Source organism: Zonotrichia albicollis, chromosome W, assembly GCF_047830755.1.
Source record: "Zonotrichia albicollis isolate bZonAlb1 chromosome W, bZonAlb1.hap1, whole genome shotgun sequence".
Taxonomy (NCBI): Eukaryota; Metazoa; Chordata; class Aves; order Passeriformes; family Passerellidae; genus Zonotrichia; species Zonotrichia albicollis.
The window spans coordinates 28,992,816-29,011,322 of NC_133859.1; the positions used below are offsets into that span (position 1 = coordinate 28,992,816).

At 47.4% G+C, this 18,507-nt stretch overlaps 1 protein-coding gene across 1 annotated transcript in view; it reads left to right on the forward strand.

The window, feature by feature from the left end:
* The first annotated feature begins 2,845 nt into the window (after positions 1–2,845).
* Positions 2,846–18,507, forward strand: part of MEX3C (mex-3 RNA binding family member C) — a 41,967-nt gene continuing 26,305 nt past the window's right edge. Inside the window, 2 exon segments of the mRNA XM_074532060.1 lie at positions 2,846–3,116; positions 3,119–3,668. Coding sequence (XP_074388161.1) covers positions 3,075–3,116; positions 3,119–3,668 — 592 coding nt within the window. The 5' untranslated portion in view covers positions 2,846–3,074.

Sequence of the window (18,507 nt, forward strand, 5' to 3'; positions counted from 1 at the left end):
GGGAGTGCACATATTATTTGAATTCTGAAAGTCATCTGTGGCAATCCCAGATATGAGTATAGACTGGGAGAAGAAGTCATTGAGAACAGCCCTGTGGAAAAGGACTTGGGAGTTCTGGTGGATGAGAGGCTGGACATGAGCCAAGTGTATGTTCACAGCCCAGAAGACCAACCACATCCTGGGCTGCAGCAAAAGACGCATGCCAAGCAGGTCGAGGGAGGTGATTCTACCGCTGCATGCCCTTCTGAGACCCCACCTGGAGTATTGTGTCCAGGTCCTCAGCACAAGAAAGATGTGGACCTGTTAGAGTGGGTCCAGAGGTGGCCACAAAAATGATCAGAGGATTGGTGCATCTCTCTTCTATGAAGAAAGGCATGGGATTGTCCAGCATGGAGGGGAGAAGGCTTCGGAGAGACCTCATTGCAGCATTCCAGTATCTTAAGGGGCTTATTAAAAGGAGAGAGAGGGGCTCTTGATACAAGCAGATAGTGACAGGAAAAGGGGCAATGGTTTTAAACTGAAAGAGGGCAGGTTTAGAGATGTTAGGAAAAAATTCTTTACTCAAACTGTGGTGAAGCACTGGAACAAATTGTCCAGAGAACTTGTGGGTGCCCCATTCCTGCAAGTGTTCAGGGCATGGTTGGATGGGGCCCTGAGCAACCTGATCTGGTGAAAGGCATATCTGCCCATGGCAGGGGGGTTGGAACTAGATGATCTTGAAGGTCCCTTCCAACCCAAACCATTCTATGATTTTATGAAGTAGTGTTTTATGAAAGAAAATGTGACAAGCCTGAACAACCCCTCTTGGGTCAATCAAAATGTAGTTCAGCTTTTAATGATGTTCTTTAATAAATTCCTTCAGCCATGATGGGGTGAGTGAAGCAATGGGGAAAGACAGAGGGTTAAAATAGCTTCCCTGGTGTGAAGTGAGCTGTGAGGAACAGGTCCCAACAAGCCACCAAGTAAGTAATTCTTTTTTCAGACTTAATCTTCCATCTCAGTTTACAGTTAAGCATATAATCCCTGCTTTGATATTTATATCTCACTCTACATCTTCTCTTTATTCCACCAAAAACAGGAAAAAAAGAGTAAGACTAGGCTGAGAGATTCAGATGTGTGTGAACCTTGTAGGTCCCTCTTCTCTTCTGGGAGAAGGTCAACTTCTGGTGTCATGGCAGGGATTGGGATGGTGTTAAATAGATCCAGGTACAGGACTTACTTCCCTGACCCTGTATGACAGTATAGCTGAATAAATGAATCCAAACAATTTTTGCTGAGACATCATTTTGGAGAATGCTAAGGAAACTGGGACTTCACTTTACCTGCACGTTAGAAATATAGTCCTCCTGGGGGTTATAAATGCCTTGGAAATGTTCGGAATTTACAAGATAGTGCTGGAAACCAGACACTTCTAATCTGTTTCAAAAATGAGCTGGTCATTTATGGGTGAGCAGCAGGATGTGTCCCCCAGAGAGTTCCCAGGACCATAGAATCCTAGAATCATGGAATCTTTTGGGTTGGAAGGAATTGTAAAGATCCCTGCCAGGGGCAGGGACATCTTCCACTAGACCAGGTTGCTAAAAGCCTTATCCAACCTGGCCTTGGTAGGAATCACCATGTAGGATTTATGGGGAGCATTTGTTGTGTGTGAAGTCATGTTGCTGCCACAGCAGGGATGGCCCTGAAGCTGTAAGCTCATTTTGCCATTCAAAAGAGCAAATTGAAGTGAACCAAAAGGCAGAACTTCAGCTACATCAACTGGCTTCCACCTGCATCTACATTTGATATACCCCATAATCCTTCCGTACTGCCTACTCCTTCAGACAATAGATTGATGTAACTATTTTACAACCAATATGGACAGAAGTTTGGAGAATTACATGGTGATGGTGTTCACAGGGGTTTTCAGGTGAGGGAAGAGACGAGGATGTTGACTCTATGTTCAGAAGGCTTGATTTATTATTTTATTATATATATATTACATTAAAACTATACTAAAAAGAATAGAAGGAAAAGTTTCATCTCAGAAGGCTAGCTAAGCTAAGAATAGAAAGGAATGAATAATAAAGGTTTGTATCTCAGATAGAGAGTCCAAGCTAACTGGGCTGTGAATGGCCATTAATTATAAACATCCAAGATGGGCCAATCACAGATGCACCTGTTGCATTCCACAGAAGCAGATAACCATTGTTTACATTTTGTTCCTGGAGCCTCTCAGCTTCTCAGGAAGAAAAATCCTAAGAAAAGGATTTTCATAAAAAGATGTCTGGACATTACATATTTTTTTATTGACTGCAAAGTCATTATACAATTCTATCACCTCAAATATGAGCACGGTAGAAAGAACTTGATATTCCTAAAACAGACTTTATAAAGGCTTTATTGGATTCTAATTTGTAGTATGGGCTATAAATTGTTCAAGCCACAGTGCTCATACCAATGTCCCTGACACATTGGGCTGCCCTTGAAGATGCTCTGTTTAATAAAGCAACTAACTCCGTGAGAGATCACTTTCAAGCACTTTATTATGGTTGTATTAAGATGTCCACAGCCAATTGCCTTTGCTTTTACCACAGAGAAGGGAGATGGGCTCTGTTGGGGATGGTAACTGTCAAATCACAGAGCCTTTACCTCAGCGGGGAAACACACAACAAGGTATGAGGGGAAAGAGGGCACCACGTCCATCAGACGGTGTCTGTCATTTTTGTCTGTTTTGGGGCTCACCCCGTCTCACCGGACCTTAATTCACAGCACCCCACCGTCCCAGGGCTCACCGAAGCGCTGAGGCGGCGGGGTCGAGGGCGGGGCCTCCCCACACCCCGCAGGCCCCATCTATCCCTGGCGCCGCCCAGGAACCGGCTTTGCCGCCCAATGGCGATTCGGCGAGCGCGGGGCGGGATTACCTCTTCCCCGCTGATCCCTCTATTCCAGCGCCGTCTGTAGGCCTGTTGTGGAGAGGGTTATGGGGTAGAAGGTCTGCTGAGAGTGTGGCCCCTGGGGTCCGGGTCGTGCTCCTCACGGCATGGCGGCTCCGCGCCGCTAGACCCTGCCCGGCCGGCCGTGCCTTCCCCGCCATGCCGAGCAGCAGCGCCGCCACGGCTTCCTGTGCCGCCGAGCTGCCGCGCCTCCCCCCCCCTTGCCCCCCCCGCTGCCTCTGCTCCAGCAGTACATCTCCGGCCTCGGCTTCCGCGACCATGGCCTGCCCGCCAGAAGCAGCGGAGTGATGGGGGTGGCCCGGCAGCGGGCGGGCTTGGCGCCTCCGCCGGACTCCCTCGGGGAGCCGAGGCTTGGCGGAGCGGGGGAGGCGGCGGCGAGGGGCGAGGGAGATCTGGAGCTGGAGGAAGAGGACGAAGAGGACCACCTGGCCGCGCTGCTGCTGCTCTCCATGTCTTCCTCGCCCTCCCAGCCGCTCCCGCTTCTGCCGGTGTTGGGATCCGTCCTGCTCTCGCCCGCTCTCGATGAGCAGGAGGTAGCGGCCGGGGCGCACGATCCTGAGGGCATGATGGCGGCAATGCTGTCCCACGCTTATGGCGGTGGCCTGAGTGGCGACGGTTCGGTGGGCCTCAGCGGCGAGCAGACGGCGTTGCTCGGCGGAAAGAGCGTCAACACCACTGAGTGCGTGCCCGTGCCCAGCTCTGACCATGTGGCTGAGATCGTGGGCCGCCAGGGTGAGTGGAGGACTGGATGGGTTGTGGGGCGGCCTGGGCCTGCTGCCCTTCCCCGGGGTTCGTGGCAGGCCTCTCCCCGCACGCCCCTGGGGCATGCTCCTTCGAGGCTAGCTGCAGGAGCCCCTTGCCTCGGTACTAGCATTATGCCCCCTGGGGACGACCTCTCCCTCCCAGCCTCTAGCTTCCCCATGGGGTATAGGATGCTGGCACCAGGCCAGCCCTGCTTGAGAAGGCGAGAGCAAGGACTGGATTAGCTCAAACTTTCCATTTTTGTTCATCTGAGCTGTAAAATGCAGTGGATAGCCTGGCAACGTAGAGGTAAGTGTTGGCATAGGCTTTGCTTTTCAGTGACACTTGGCTCATGGTCTTTAGTGAGAAGCTGACTTTCACTGTAGGAACTTAGTATTATGTTTTATAAAGATTTTTGAGTGAAGGGCTTTAATTTGCCTTGGAGAGCAAGGTATGGGCTGACACTGTTCCTACAGCTTTTCATGGTGCTCACCGATTGCAAAGACCGGAAGAGTCAACGAGATGGAGAAAGGAGCCATGTTTAGCCCTCCTCTGTGTGAAAGCCCTCGTCTTTCTGTTTGGGTTATGGCTTCCTGTTGATTGCTGTTGCTACACTCGGTGAGTCTCTATTATGTCATTAGGATGAGGTCATCAGTGATGTCACCATCATTCTGTGCCTTTTATATGGTCTTGTAGGAGTGGTGCTTGGAGGAGTTAAATATTTTGCACCATCTTTCTAGTGGTGAACTTAATTTTAAAAGCCCTTTTTATATATTGGAAGAAGCACTGAGCAGTGTCAAGTGTAAGTGTGGAAACTCGGACAATGAAGTTGCCACTCTCTCTTCCCTTTCTGTGTTATTTTTTATTGTTTTGGGGGTGGTGTGTCTCATTTGCTAATGAGCTTTGATAATGAGCAGTTATGCTGCCTAGTCTCTACACCAGTGTGGATTGTTTTTTTCCCTTGAGTATGGAAGAAATAGTAAGATTGGTCTAAACCAATGTGGTACTAAAGAAAGGCCCACTGAGCACCGATGCTTAGGTGAACTTGTTTTCTCTTTCTACGTTTATTTTAGGTTTTTAGCAGTTAAGGGTGGGATTTTTGCTGTATGTGTCAAAGGAGAATAGAAGGCTGTGCAGCAGAAATTTTCAGGTAGCTTCCTCTGATGCAGACAAGTCTGTTCTGTTCAAGCAGAAAATTTGTTTTCCAAGAAATGGTGTTTCAATGTCTTAAGACTATTCATGTGTCACTGGGGATGGTAGGCAGAGGAGAGGGCGGTGGGTGGAAAACAGAACTGAAAACCGCGATTGCTACAGTTCTCTCAAGAAATAGAAACTAGTGGGCTTCAAGGACTGGTTAGGCTGCCATGTTTATTCTCCACCAGATCAGGGTTGTTCTCTGTTAAATGAGCCTTGCTTGGTCTTATCCTATGCAAGCTGTTACAGCTCCAGAGCTCAGTCCCCAAGGGGACTGGGTGCTAGAAGCCAGCTCGCTCTCAGACCAAGGCCGCGGGTCAGACCCTAGCAAGCAGGGAATATTCAGCTCTTAGTGATTAGGCAGCTCTTGTGATTTCAGCTTTGCTTGCTAGGTAGCTTTTCCCTTGGCCTAAGGCTCCAGCAGACGGTAGAGAGAGGAGAAGCAGAAGACGCTGGCTGTTCCACGAGTATGGCTTTATTGTAGGGGTCCGTGAAGGGTCTCAGCTCTTCTTCTTCCGAGTTAGTAGGGGTACAGTATGCTACTTTTATACCCTTGGCCTGGATCCAATCCTGACCAATGGCAAAGGTGTTAGAGTGACCATAAGTGACCAATAGTAGGGTTAACAACATACTGCCTTACATGGCTATAGGGATAAGGTACAAGGCGGATGTCCCTGGAGACAGGAAACTTCTTTGCCACTGTGTCAGCATTCTATTCTCCAAGGGGCCCTGGCTAAACCTGAGGGGTTTACTACAACTCCACTTTCTGTTTTTACAAAAAATGCATTCGCGAGTGTTCTTTTGAAACAGTGAACAAGACACAAGAACATAGCTAACACCGTAAAAATTACAAGGAGAATCAACAACAATCCCTTAACTAAAGATGCAGGCCATCCTGTTAGTCCCCATTGCCCGAAAAGTTCATTGACCCAGTCTGGTATTCTTTCTACTTTCAAGTCCTTCACGAGATCTGTCAGCTTCTGGATGTTCACATGGATGGACTCCGAACGCGAAGAGAGGTTGAAGCAGCACATTCCTTGGAAGTCCTCACAGCCATGTCCGTGGGCAAGCAGCAGGAAGTCGATTGCTGCTCGGTTTTGGAGCAAAGCCTGTCTTGTGGTTTCTTCTTCCTTTAAAAGATCACTTAAGGCTGCTGATGTAGCGTTAGCTTGTTTACTGAGCCAGCACCCAACGTGATTGATTTCACCGAGGGCTTTAGCTGCAGCTACCCAGGGTAAAAACAGGGAGACAGCAATCTTTTTTGGTCTGTTCCAATCATATAATCTAGGATCACAATTTTCATCGAATTCAGTGTAGGACCTTTTTTCACGTTTTGATTCTCTTTCTTTTTTCCAATTATGTAACAGGGTGATGTTTGGAGTAAGGGTAGAAAGTTTTCCAAGGGTACAGGGACCTCTCTGGAGTCGGGAGGGGATCCCAGCCCATACTCTGTCAGCACAGATGAGAAACATTCCCTTGGGTAATACTTTGGGATGGAGAGAGGACACAGAAATTACACGAGCTGTGTAATTGCACCAATCATGAGGGTTATAGGCTTTGTTCACTGGTGATACATCTTTTCGATATGTGTTTTTGTGTTGGTCAATCTCTGGCCAATCATTTTTCGGACACCTAAAGTAAAATTTGACACATTATGTGGCCTTGGAGGATCCCAATAGATCCAAATCTTGGGGTTCCTCTCAAGCATCTGGCAGAATTTTTGTCCACTCGTCCCAAGTATCAGCCCCATTGGGTCTCTTACCTGTGGTGCGGAGAACCTCTGAGTTCTGGACAGGCCAATCGTCTGCTATAAAGGGAATTCCTACTAGACATGTAGAAAGTGGATTATCAATGCTTCCCATGGACAAGCACATGTTGTCTTGCTTTAATGTTTTTGCTAAGGTTACCCAAACATTATGGCTGGGCTGAGGGCTAATCCAGCCGAAGGCACGCGGTACCGTGTAGAGCATCCAGGCAGCGGTGAGGACAGCGCCGACGGAGATATTTTTCATCTTTGGGCAGGATTAGGGCTTCTGATAGGGAATACAAGCAGAATTTGTTATCTTTATGATGAGAGGGATTTCTGCCTTGTTCTTTTCTGTGTTCCCCTCCTCCCCCCCTTTTTCTTTTAATTTCTAAGCTGCACTATGGGAGGAGGAGCGGGTAGAAGGTTAAGGGGTTTTAAGGTTAGGGAAAGGGAATAATACTTTTTACAATACAACACACAGTGTAATAACACATAATTCAGAGAACACTTTTGTGTTAAGGCTATTACAGCAGACTGTTATTTAGCTTTCTGTTTTGTCTGCTGTCTTGTAATGGGGCAGTCTGTTCTTGTGTTTATGGGTGTTCGGCGACGCCTTTGTCTCCAGGCCAAGCTGGTTTGGTTTTGAGGTGGTCTTGTGTTTGCCTCAGGAGAATTCTTGTCTTCGTCTGTAGTAGTGTTCGCAGTGTCTAAGTATGGTTTTATGTATTTTCCTGGGTACCACCTTGGGCCTGATGGTAGTAGCACGCATGCATAGCCTCTTCCCCAGGTAATCAACTGATGAGGCCCAGAAATTTGGTGTGTTTCAGGGTCCTTCACAAGCACCGGTGGTTTCTCAGTGAGCTTTGTTTGGGTGGTATTTGCAAAGTGGCAAAGTACTGGTGGGTCAGGCTCTGACGCTGTGCAGTTCAGGAAGTTGATGACATAGAGAGCCTTGCAAAGTCTCTCCACTGGAGATGTGATTTTCGTGTCCCTGTTCTGTTGATTGAGGACTCTTTTGAGGTTTTGATGTGTCCTTTCCACGATGGATTGTCCTGTGGGGTTTACAGGTATGCCGGTCTTGTGTGCTATGCCCCATTCATTGAAGAACTCCTTTAACTTGCGGGAGGTATAGGCTGGTCCATTATCTGTTTTAATCTCCTTTGGTACTCCCAGAGTGGCAAAAGTGAGGAGAAAGTGTTTTACTGTGTGCATCGTCTTTTCTCCTGCATGTGATGATGCAAACACTGCTCCTGAGAACGTGTCGACCGAAACATGCACGTATTTTGACCTTCCAAAAGGTGCGAAGTGAGTTACATATCTCTGCCACAGCTGACAGCTATTCAGACCTCAGGGATTGACTCCCATCCCCATAGATGGTATCTGATAGTTTTGACAGTTTGGACATGTAGCCACAATAGCTTTTGCCTGATCCTTTGAGAGCTTGAACACTCTCATAAGGGCAGGTACATTTTGATGAAAAAACGCGTGCGACAACTTTGCCTGGGTAAAGATGTTAGGAACATTAGCAGTTTCTGCTGCCATTGCTAATGCATCTGCTTTCCTGTTCCCGTCTGCAACAACACCTGGGAGGTCCATGTGAGACCTCACATGCATTATATGGTAAGGTTGCTTTCTGTGGGATATCAGTTGTATTAATTTAGAGAGCAGTTGGTATAACTTTGGGTTAGAGACCTCTTTGAGAAGAGCATGTTCTGCTCTCATAGCTATTCCCACAACATAAGCTGAATCTGTGACCAGATTGAAAGGCTCGTTTTTAAATTTTTCAAAGGCTCTGACGACAGCTGCTAATTCTGCAATCTGTGGCGATCCTTCTACTATTTGTAAGTCAGATTGCCATTCTTGTGTTTGGGGGTCTCTCCAAGTAATCACCGACTTGTGGGAAGACCCTGAGCCATCTGTAAAGAGGGTTAGAACTTTGAGAGGTTTTCTACTTTGGATTTGTTTTGGAATCAGATGGAAAGTTTCATTCTGGTTAAAAAGATCATGTTGTGGGATCTCTGCTGAAGTTTGGCCCGTATAACTGTCCAGAGCAAATTGGAGACTTGCATTGGTCTTGATCAAATCCTCGAAGTCTTTAAGGGTTATTGGAAAATATATGCATTCAAAATCACAACCTGAAAGGGAGCAAAGGCGAGTCCTAGCCTTTTTGATTAAGTGTGCTATAACCTCCTGGTAGGTGGTAAGTGTCTTTGTGGGCTGGCTACTTGCAAAAACCCATTCCAGTATCAACAAAGGATCTCACAGCTGAGGGTCCCATTGGAAGATCAGTCCATGGAATCTGGGTGCTTTTCCCAGGATGATGAACTGGAAAGGCAGACTGGGCTTGTAGCGATGGGCTTTGCATGAAGACAGGGCTTCCTGGACTTTGGTGATGGCACCTCTGGCCTCTGCTGTGAGAGTGCAGGCAGAGTCCAGTTCCTTGGGTCCACAAAGAAGAGTGAACAAGGGAGCAAGATCCTCTGATGTAATTCCTAGCAGTGGATGTACCCAGTTGATGGATCCGCACAGGCTGTGTAAGTCCCTCAGGGATTTTGGGTCGTCGTTGATGGGGATCTGCTGAGGTACGATGATTCTTTCCCGGATCTCGACTCCAAGCTAAGTCCATGGCTCAGTGTACTGGATTTTGTCCTCATGAATTTCCATTCCTGCCTTTTTAATGGCTTCAATAGTCTTTTTGACTGTTTTGTCCAAGTAAGCTTTGTCTGAAGCACACACCAGAATGTCATCCATATAGTGATAGATGATGGCGTCTGGAAATGATTTCTGAATGGGAGACAGGATGTGAGACACGTACCACTGGAAAATAGTGGGCGAATTTTTTAGTTCCTCAGGCAAAAACCACCAATGATATCTTTTGAGCGGAGCCTCCTTGTTAATAGAGGGAATGGGGAAAGCAAACCATGAAGCATCCTCAGGGTGTAGAAGAATGCTGAAGAAACAGTCCTTAATGTCTATGATAGCAAGTGTCCAGTCTCTAGGCAGCATCGATGGGGAGGGCAGGCCAGACTGAAGAGGGCCCATGTCCTCGATGACTTCGTTGATTCTGCGAAGGTCGTGGAGAAACCGCCACTTGTTTGTCCCAGGCTTTGGTAGAACAAAGACTGGAGAGTTCCAAGGGCTGTCAGACTCTACTATGTGGCCTTTTTTGAGCTATTCTTCCACTAGGGCGTTTAGGGGGCGCAGCTTGGCTTTCTTTAGGGGCCACTGCTCAGTCCAGATTGGCTTGTGGCTTTTCCAAGTGAGACTGGGTGTTTCTGGCAGCGTGCTCAACTCAGTGGCCCCAGTCAGAAATCCTGAATGGGAATACGTAGGGAAGCTCCCCACTGGGATAAAACGTCTCTGCCCCAAAGGGTGATGGGAGCCCTTACCACAAATGGGCGGATGGTTGCCAGATTGCCTTCTGGCCCTTCAACCAGGATGTTGTTCTTGCTCCTCATGGATACTGTAGCTCCACCAATCCCGGAAATCACGCCTGCAACAGGTTGTAGATCCCAGTGTGCTGGCCATTCAGAGTGAGCGATGATTGTCACGTCAGCACCGGTGTCCAGCATCCCTGGCAGGTGGGTCTTCTCTCCTTTGTGGGAGAGGCCGCACTCGATGGTAGGCTTGGATGGTCCCATGACTTTTACCCACATAGCTGTAGGGTTGAGAGGAATCTGTTCCCTGTGATTCTTTGGGAGTAAGAAGGCCTGAGCTATTGGAGTTCCCTTGGAAAGAAAAAATGGTAAGTCTATGCAGTATACCTGCACGAGGATCTCTTGTCCTGGCTGCATTGTCAGCACTTCCGGAACAACGAAGATTTCCTTCGGAGTATTAACAGAATCACCTGTAATTAAAATGTCTGAAGGACTCCCTTTAGGTCCATATTTTCCTGTAGGAACACGGTGAACATTCTTATCATTAAAGTCAATGGACAAAGCAGTTACCAGTTGTCGGCGGGTACCCCTCTGGGTTGTCCCGTGGGTTGGGGCTTCTCCTTTGGGTCTGGAGCAGCCTGGGTTTGTGCGTGATTGGGTCTTGGTGGCCTTTGATTTGTATTCTGCGCCCGAAGGTCGAACGGGCGCCTCAAGGAGTTTAAAGGACGCGGTTGATAGCGTTGCTGATGTTGGGGTCTTTGATTATAATTCCGATGGTATCGGGGAGGTGTTCTTTCCAGACAGTCCTTTATATAATGTCCTAGCTCTCCACAGTGATAGCATTTAGCTTGTTCTTTAGAGGCTATGACTGCATATGCACCAGAAACTCCTTCAGCAATACCCTTAGCAACTGCTTGGGCCACTGTATTTTCAGTGGACATGTGATGTGTACAGCATTCCAGCATTTGCTCTATAGTAGGGTCTGTATCCACAGGTAAAGACCTCAAAATGGCCTTACATTTCTCATTGAGTTGCTGAAAGCACGCTTACATAAGAGTTCCTTTCTTGCCTCAGTACTCTCTATTTGTTTCTCCAAAGCATCTCTAAGTCTGTCCACAAATTTTATAAAGCTTTCTTCAATGCCTTGTTTTATAGTAGAAAAATGCATTGTTGGCATTGACTCATCCTGCATAAGAAGCAAGGAGGTTTTTGCTGCGATTGCTACATCCTGCAGTGCTTCTTTATTCAGAGTTTCCATTTGTTCAGCTGGCTTTTGAAAGTCTCCTTCACCTGCCAGCTGTTCTACCGTAAAGTTGGTCTTAGTAGCATCGGCAGTATATGAATCTGATCATGTTTTTAGGTGTTTCTTCCAATGCCTGTCCCATAACAAATATTCTGCCCAGGGACAGGAGGCAGTGTGAAATATTTTTTACATCGTGAGGAAGCAAGACATGTGCAGAGAACATGGCTTCTAACAAATTTCTAAAGATATGTGAACTACGTCCATGTTCCTTGGCTATATTTCTCAATTGTACCAGTTCCTTATTAGAAATTGGTTTCCATGCCTTGATATTAGATTCCCCACCATTCCTTCCTTGCCTGTACTTGACTGGAAAGGCTGTGATTTTCTGCGCTAGGTCCCAGTTCCCAGACTTTGCAGCTTCTATCTTAATAAGAGCCCATGGGTCTATATTAATCGCATCAAAATCAGATTCATCAGAAGAGCTCTCGTTGCCTGAGGAACACTGTGAGGGATATGCTATCCGTGAAATCCTTTTCTTTCGTTTAGAAGCAGTTTTCGCCGTTTTCAATGACTGGCCCGAAGTTAGCGCTGTTGGGTGAGGGGTAGCCCTGGAGCAGCAGGGACCGGATTGGGTTGGGGGGGGACACCACAGGTGGTCTCTGATCCGTTCGGGTGGCAGGAGGGTTGGGTCAGGTGTTGGAGGGACGGGTGGGGGCAGGGGGGGTATGGGGGCTGTGGATGCACGCCTGGGGGGTTTGGGGGTACGTAAGTAATGCCACTGGTTTGGGATACGACAGGTGTAGGGTGAGCTGATGTTACTGCACATGCGTGCGGCTCGGCGCAGGAGGACAGGGTGTGGGCATGGCTCGGGAATGTGGCGGGAGGGGCCGGGAGGGCCGCGGGGGGGGCGGGAGCGGGGGTGGTGACGGAGGGGAGGGCGGTCGCGGGGGTGGAGGATAGCAGCGCAGGGTTGGGGGGGGTGGCGGCGATAACAGGACCGGGGAACGCGGCGAGCGCGGCGGGGGGAGTGGGGGGCAGGGCGGGGGCAGCTGCGGGAGCGGGGGGTACCGCGACGGAGCAACCGGGGGCGGGGAACGGCTGCGCGGGGATAGGGGGGACCGGAATCGCGGCGACGGGAGGCGGCAACGGCAGAACGGGCGCGGGGGGAGGGAGGAGGGGGTAGAGCGGCGCAGGGGGAGGGGTGGTCGCAGCGGAGGGTACGGCGGCAGGTACAGGGAACAGGGCCCCCGAGGCCGGACACTGCAAGGAAGCGGAGCCAGGGAGATGGGGGGCTGCAGGAAACGGGGAGTTGGGCAGCGCGGGTCCCGCGATGGGGGGGGGAATGTGGGGGGGGCCTGCTTGGCTTCTGCCTGCGAGGTGGTATGGGCAGGAAGTTCTGCAGAGCCCAGCGGCTCTCTGGCCTGGAAGGCACATTTCTCTGTTATCTTATCAGCGCAATTAGCATATGAAGAGGAAAGACCTGTTAGTTTGGAACTTTTTTCAGAGTTCGATTTTTCAATCGTTTTTGTTATTATATGAAATAAAGGTAAGAAGTTAGTAACAGAAAAGTCCTGTTTTGTTTGAGACATATAAATGGTGTTTCCAACTGTATCCCAAAAGGAATTTTCAGTAATTGTGGTCTTATTAGTTTCAGGAAATTGTAGCACAATCCAAGATACAAATTTTTTAAGTCTTTTTTGACAGACTACCTTTAGAAAAAGTGAAGTTGTTAACAGATAAGGTTTCTACAATGGTTAAATATAACTCTCTCTCACGTGTTGTTAGTCTTAGAGTGCTTAAACAAGTACCCATGATTTTTCAAGCCCTTTCCACAGAAAAACGAGAAAAAAAAGAAAAAAAAGCGAAAAAGGTTTTTAGGTATGCGCGCAATCTTAATACTTACGTCCTTTGGGGTCAGGGGTCTGTGGAAGGGAGTCTGCTCCTCAATTCTCCTCAGACTTTATCTCGCCCAGATGTATTGTTGAGGGTCGAATTGAGCCTTCAGCAGAGAGGATTTTCTAAAACGAAAAGTCCTTTCGCAGAAGGAGAGGCTTCCCAAACTGGCAATAACAGGAGGCCCTGAAAGGCTCCGATGCTCTGGTGACGCCTCGCTCCTGGGGGCCAGGGTCCGACGACACGTTTGGGCGCCACTTAAATGAGCCTTGCTTGGTCTTATCCTATGCAAGCTGTTACAGCTCCAGAGCTCAGTCCCCAAGGGGACTGGGTGCTAGAAGCCAGCTCGCTCTCAGACCAAGGCCGCGGGACAGCCCTAGCAAGCAGGGAATATTCAGCTCTTAGTGATTAGGCAGCTCTTGTGATTTCAGCTTTGCTTGCTAGGTAGCTTTTCCCTTGGCCTAAGGCTCCAGCAGACGGTAGAGAGAGGAGAAGCAGAAGACGCTGGCTGTTCCACGAGTATGGCTTTATTGTAGGGGTCCGTGAAGGGTCTCAGCTCTTCTTCTTCCGAGTTAGTAGGGGTACAGTATGCTACTTTTATACCCTTGGCCTGGATCCAATCCTGACCAATGGCAAAGGTGTTAGAGTGACCATAAGTGACCAATAGTAGGGTTAACAACATACTGCCTTACATGGCTATAGGGATAAGGTACAAGGCGGATATCCCTGGAGACAGGAAACTTCTTTGCCACTGTGTCAGCATTCTATTCTCCAAGGGGCCCTGGCTAAACCTGAGGGGTTTACTATACTCTGTAGTATATTTTCCCATACTTTGAGTCACTTAAAGACAAGATAATGGGGTTTGCATAAAAATAGGATCATTGTTCCTGAGGGTTCATTTGCTGCTTCTGCTTTTATTTTTCATCTGGTGTCATGCTGTTTGGCTTGTGATAAAATATTTAGCCTTGATGGGGAGGGGTTTTATAATACCAAGAATTAGGGCTACAGAAGAGGAAGGAGCAGGAGTAGAGGGAGCACTAAAAAAATTGTTACCAAATATACTTGCATGAAAACTTTGTGCAAGGAGGCCCTTCAAAATTCTCATTAATGGGAGACTTATGCTTAAAGACTGCCTCATGTAAGTTGTATTAGTTCCACTAAATATTTGTCAAATGTCTTAAGACATACTAGTCCTTGCATCCCCTTTTATGGTACAGAACTGTGCTGGCTCATTGCATGGGTTCGAGGCTCTTGCTTTCTCATCCAATTGCTTTGCATGTGTCTGTGCCCTAGCCCACAAAGTGTTGTCAGTTGTAGTGCAGCTTAGTCTGCCTTGAGCAAGGCTGGTCAGAGCTGCATCCTTCACATATCATTCTGTTCTCTGTAAAAATAAAGATGCATATTCTCTTCCTAGCAGACATCCTAACCAGCTGGTTACATTATTATACTTTTCACTAGACCAGGTTGTGCAAAGCCCCATCCAACCTGGCCTTGAACGGTTCCAGGGATGGGGCATCCACAGCTGCTCTGGACAACCTGTTCCAGTACCTCACCACCCTCACAGGAAAGAATTTCTTCCAAATATCTAATCTAAACCTATTCTCGGTTTGGATCCATTCCCCCTTGTTCTATCACTACATGCTCTTGTAAATAGTCTCCATCTTTCTTGTAGGCTCCCTTCAGGTACTAGAAGGCCACAATTAGGTCACCCCAAAGCCTTCTCTTTTCCAGGCTCAACAATCCCAGTTCTCTTAGCCTTTCCTCATAGGAGAGGTGCTTCATCCCTGTAATCTTGGTGGCCTACTCTGGATTCCAACAGGTCAATGTCTTTCCTGTGCTGGGGACCCCAGAGCTGTATGTAACACTGCAGGTGGGGTTTCATGAGAGCAGAGGGACAGAATCACCTCTCTTGCCTTGCTGCCCAGGCTACTTTTGATGCAGCCCAGGATACAATTAGCTTTCTGGACTGTAAGTGCACATTGCTGGTTCATGTCCAGCCTCTCATCCTCCAGCACCACCAAGTCCTTCTTGGCAGGGCTGCTCTTGATCTCTTCATCTCCCAGCCTGGATTGCCCTGACTCAGGTGCAGAACCTTGCACTCAGTCCTGTTGAACCTCATGAGATTCTCATGGGCCCACTTCTCAAGCTTGTCTGGGTCCCTCTGGATGGCATCCCATCCCTCAGGTGTGTTAACAGCACCTCTCAGCTTGGTGTCATTTGCAAATTTGATGAGGGTGCACTCAATCCCTTTGTCTATGTCATTAATGAAGATATTAAATAACACTGGTCCCTGTACAGACCCCTGAGGGACACCACTTTATACTGATGTCCATCAGGACTCTGAGCTGTTGACTGCTACCTTCTGGATGCAACTGTCCAACCAATTTCTTATCTATTTAACAGTCCACTCATTGAATCAATCTCTTTCCAATTTAGAGAGAAGGATGTTGTGTGGGACTCTGTCACAGGCCTTACAGAAGTCCAGATAGATGATACCTGTAGCCCTTCCCTTGTGCACTGATGTAGTCACTCCATCATAGAAGGCCACTGGGTTGGTCAGGCAGGACTTGCCCTTGGTAAAGCCATGCTGGCTGTCCTGAATCACCTCCTTGTCTTCCATGTGCCTTAGCATAGCTTCTAGGAGGATCTGTTCCATGATCTTCCCAGGATTATCTTGAATGAATTCAGATAAGTTTTATGCCAGACTCCTCTGTACTGCAGTACTTTTTTTATGTAGGGGTGATGAGATTGCAATGCTACTTCTGACAGTTTTCCACAAAGATTAGGTTTATATTCTTTCTGTTGCTGTCTGAGGTATAAAAAGAACTTGAAAGTCTGCAGTCTAAAAACATCAGCTCTGAAATACCAGGAATGCGGAGTTTGATCTAGGCTTTGCTTGAGGCCTCATTACTGTGTCTGAGAGCGTGTTTTTTGTAAGTCCTAACTGAAAAAGTAATGATAACCAGAATTCCACAGTATTCTTTATCCAAATTTAATTTTTTTTGCACAGTGGAAGAGAATCTCTAGACACTTTATCAGACCAAAGGAGCTTCTGAGTTCTAAGCAAGCTGTAGACAAGCAAAGACCTTATGGTGCACGCATTTAACATTTTTTCCATTGTGTGTGAGTTTCAGAAATAAATACAGCACTTAAGGCAGTGGAGTTCCCACAGCCCTGCTCTAGGTTTCTGGATTCCAGATTAGAATCATAGAATGGTTTGGGTTGGAAGGGACCTTCAAGATCATCTAGTTCCAACCCCCCTGCCATGGGCAGATATGCCTTTCACCAGATCAGGTTGCTCAGGGCCCCATCCAACCATGCCCTGAACACTTGCAGGAATGGGGCACCCACAAGTTCTCTGGACAATTTGTTCCAGTGCTTCACCACAGTTTGAGTAAAGAATTTTTTCCTAACATCTCTAAACCTGCCCTCTTTCAGTTTAAAACCATTGCCCCTTTTCCTGTCACTATCTGCTTGTATCAGGAGCCCCTCTCTCTCCTTTTAATAAGCCCCTTAAGATACTGGAATGCTGCAATGAGGTCTCCGAAGCCTTCTCCCCTCCATGCTGGACAATCCCATGCCTTTCTTCATAGAAGAGAGATGCACCAATCCTCTGATCATTTTTGTGGCCACCTCTGGACCCACTCTAACAGGTCCACATCTTTCTTGTGCTGAGGACTTCAGACCCCTGGATGTACTACTCCAGGTGGGGTCTCAGAAGGTCAGTGTTAGGGGGGTAGAATCACCTCCCTTGACCTGCTGGGCATGTCTTGCTGCAGCCCAGGGTCTCGTGTGGGCATTTTTGCTGGCAGCTGTGCACAGATGTGGGATGCCACAGCTGTAGAAGGCATGGAGTGCTTGAAATGTATTTTGTGGTTGATAGTTGAAACTATGTTAGAGGTTGCTGGGTTACTGTGACAGTAGTTCAATGTGTTGCTGCTCGAAGCATTTACATCACTGGAAAAGGATTAAGACTTTAATGAATAAGTTAAGTGCTCCTTCAAAGTTGTGTATTATTTCTAAAACCTGGCAGATTTTTGTGCCTTTGTTTTATTTTTTTTAAATGTTATTTTTATTAATCTGAAATGTTCTCAGCCTTTTCTTATTCCCCTTGCCCCTCGAGAAATGAAGTTGACAGACACTTTTTGAGGTAGTGCAATATATTTCTTTGTAGTCTTTGAGGTAGCAAAATCTCAAAGGTGAACAACAAAGGAAAAGATTTTTGTATCCTTTTATTCTTTTAAAGGCATGCGACTGGGAGCCAAGAAAACTAGATTCCATTCCTGGCAGTGTATAGGCTTCCTGTGTGAATTTGAACTAGCTGTTGAATCCACCCTTTGCTAACTTGGCCAGTCATCATGCTGAGCAGAAAAGCTACTTCCTTTGCTGTCAGCAGCTAAAAATCTTGCATGCACAAAGTTGCATTGGTTTAAAAACGAAAATCAAGTTAGAGAAAGTGCTCTTGAAAAGTGGTATCAAGAAAGCTCTGTTGCTGAGGAGGTGACTTGGTTTGCATGAGAAAAGCTGGAATTAAATAAGCAGGTATCCAGACTTAAAAAGCTTTTGGAGGTCTCATTTAGAAGGTTTTGTTTTAATCTCTAAATCATGTGAAGGACTTGTGAAAGCCTTCTGTGGATCACCTGAAAATTGTTTCCCTTATGTATAGTTGGTGATGCTAAGTCTTCAGTGCCTCCTGCACTTTGCACTTGAAGTAAGACACATTTAAACACTAAAATCTCTTTTGAATAATGCAAAAAGAGGGGTAGTGTCTAAAGACAAACAGAAAACCTGAAAGATGCTGGAAGGGACCAAGTCTGTCCTGTAGACATGCTGCATCCCTGAGTATATTGACTGTCTCCAGATAGTGATTGCTGGAATATATTTAATACATTCCAGTGTTTTGACTATCCAAGTAATGTGATTTTTCCAAGTGTTTATATCCTCGATAAAAGGGACAATAGTGAATTTTCTCCCTAAAACATCACTAGAGTTGGGAGCTGCTTAACTCTAAAGCAGCACTTCTATGCAGATTTAATGATCCGGGACTATTTTTTGTTCTTTGTTTTTGAATATGGGCTCTTGAGTGAAATAAACAGGGCCAGGAGACTTCTTCTCCTTTTATTGCCTTTATTAAAAGTGATCAGCTCAGGATTGGGCGGCTCGGCAGGGCTGCAGTCCCCGTCGCGTCTCCCAGGGCGACTCAGAGGAGGAGGATATGCGCAGCTCTGTCCACCAGGGGCAGAGCCGGGGGATCCGGTCCTCGTGGGAGCCTTTAGGGTGTGATGTCCCCGTCAGATCTTGCTTTCTCAGTGGGGTCCCCCCTCAGTCTCAGCGCCGGGGACGACTCCCTGCTCAGGGCGAGAGGGACTCCGCATC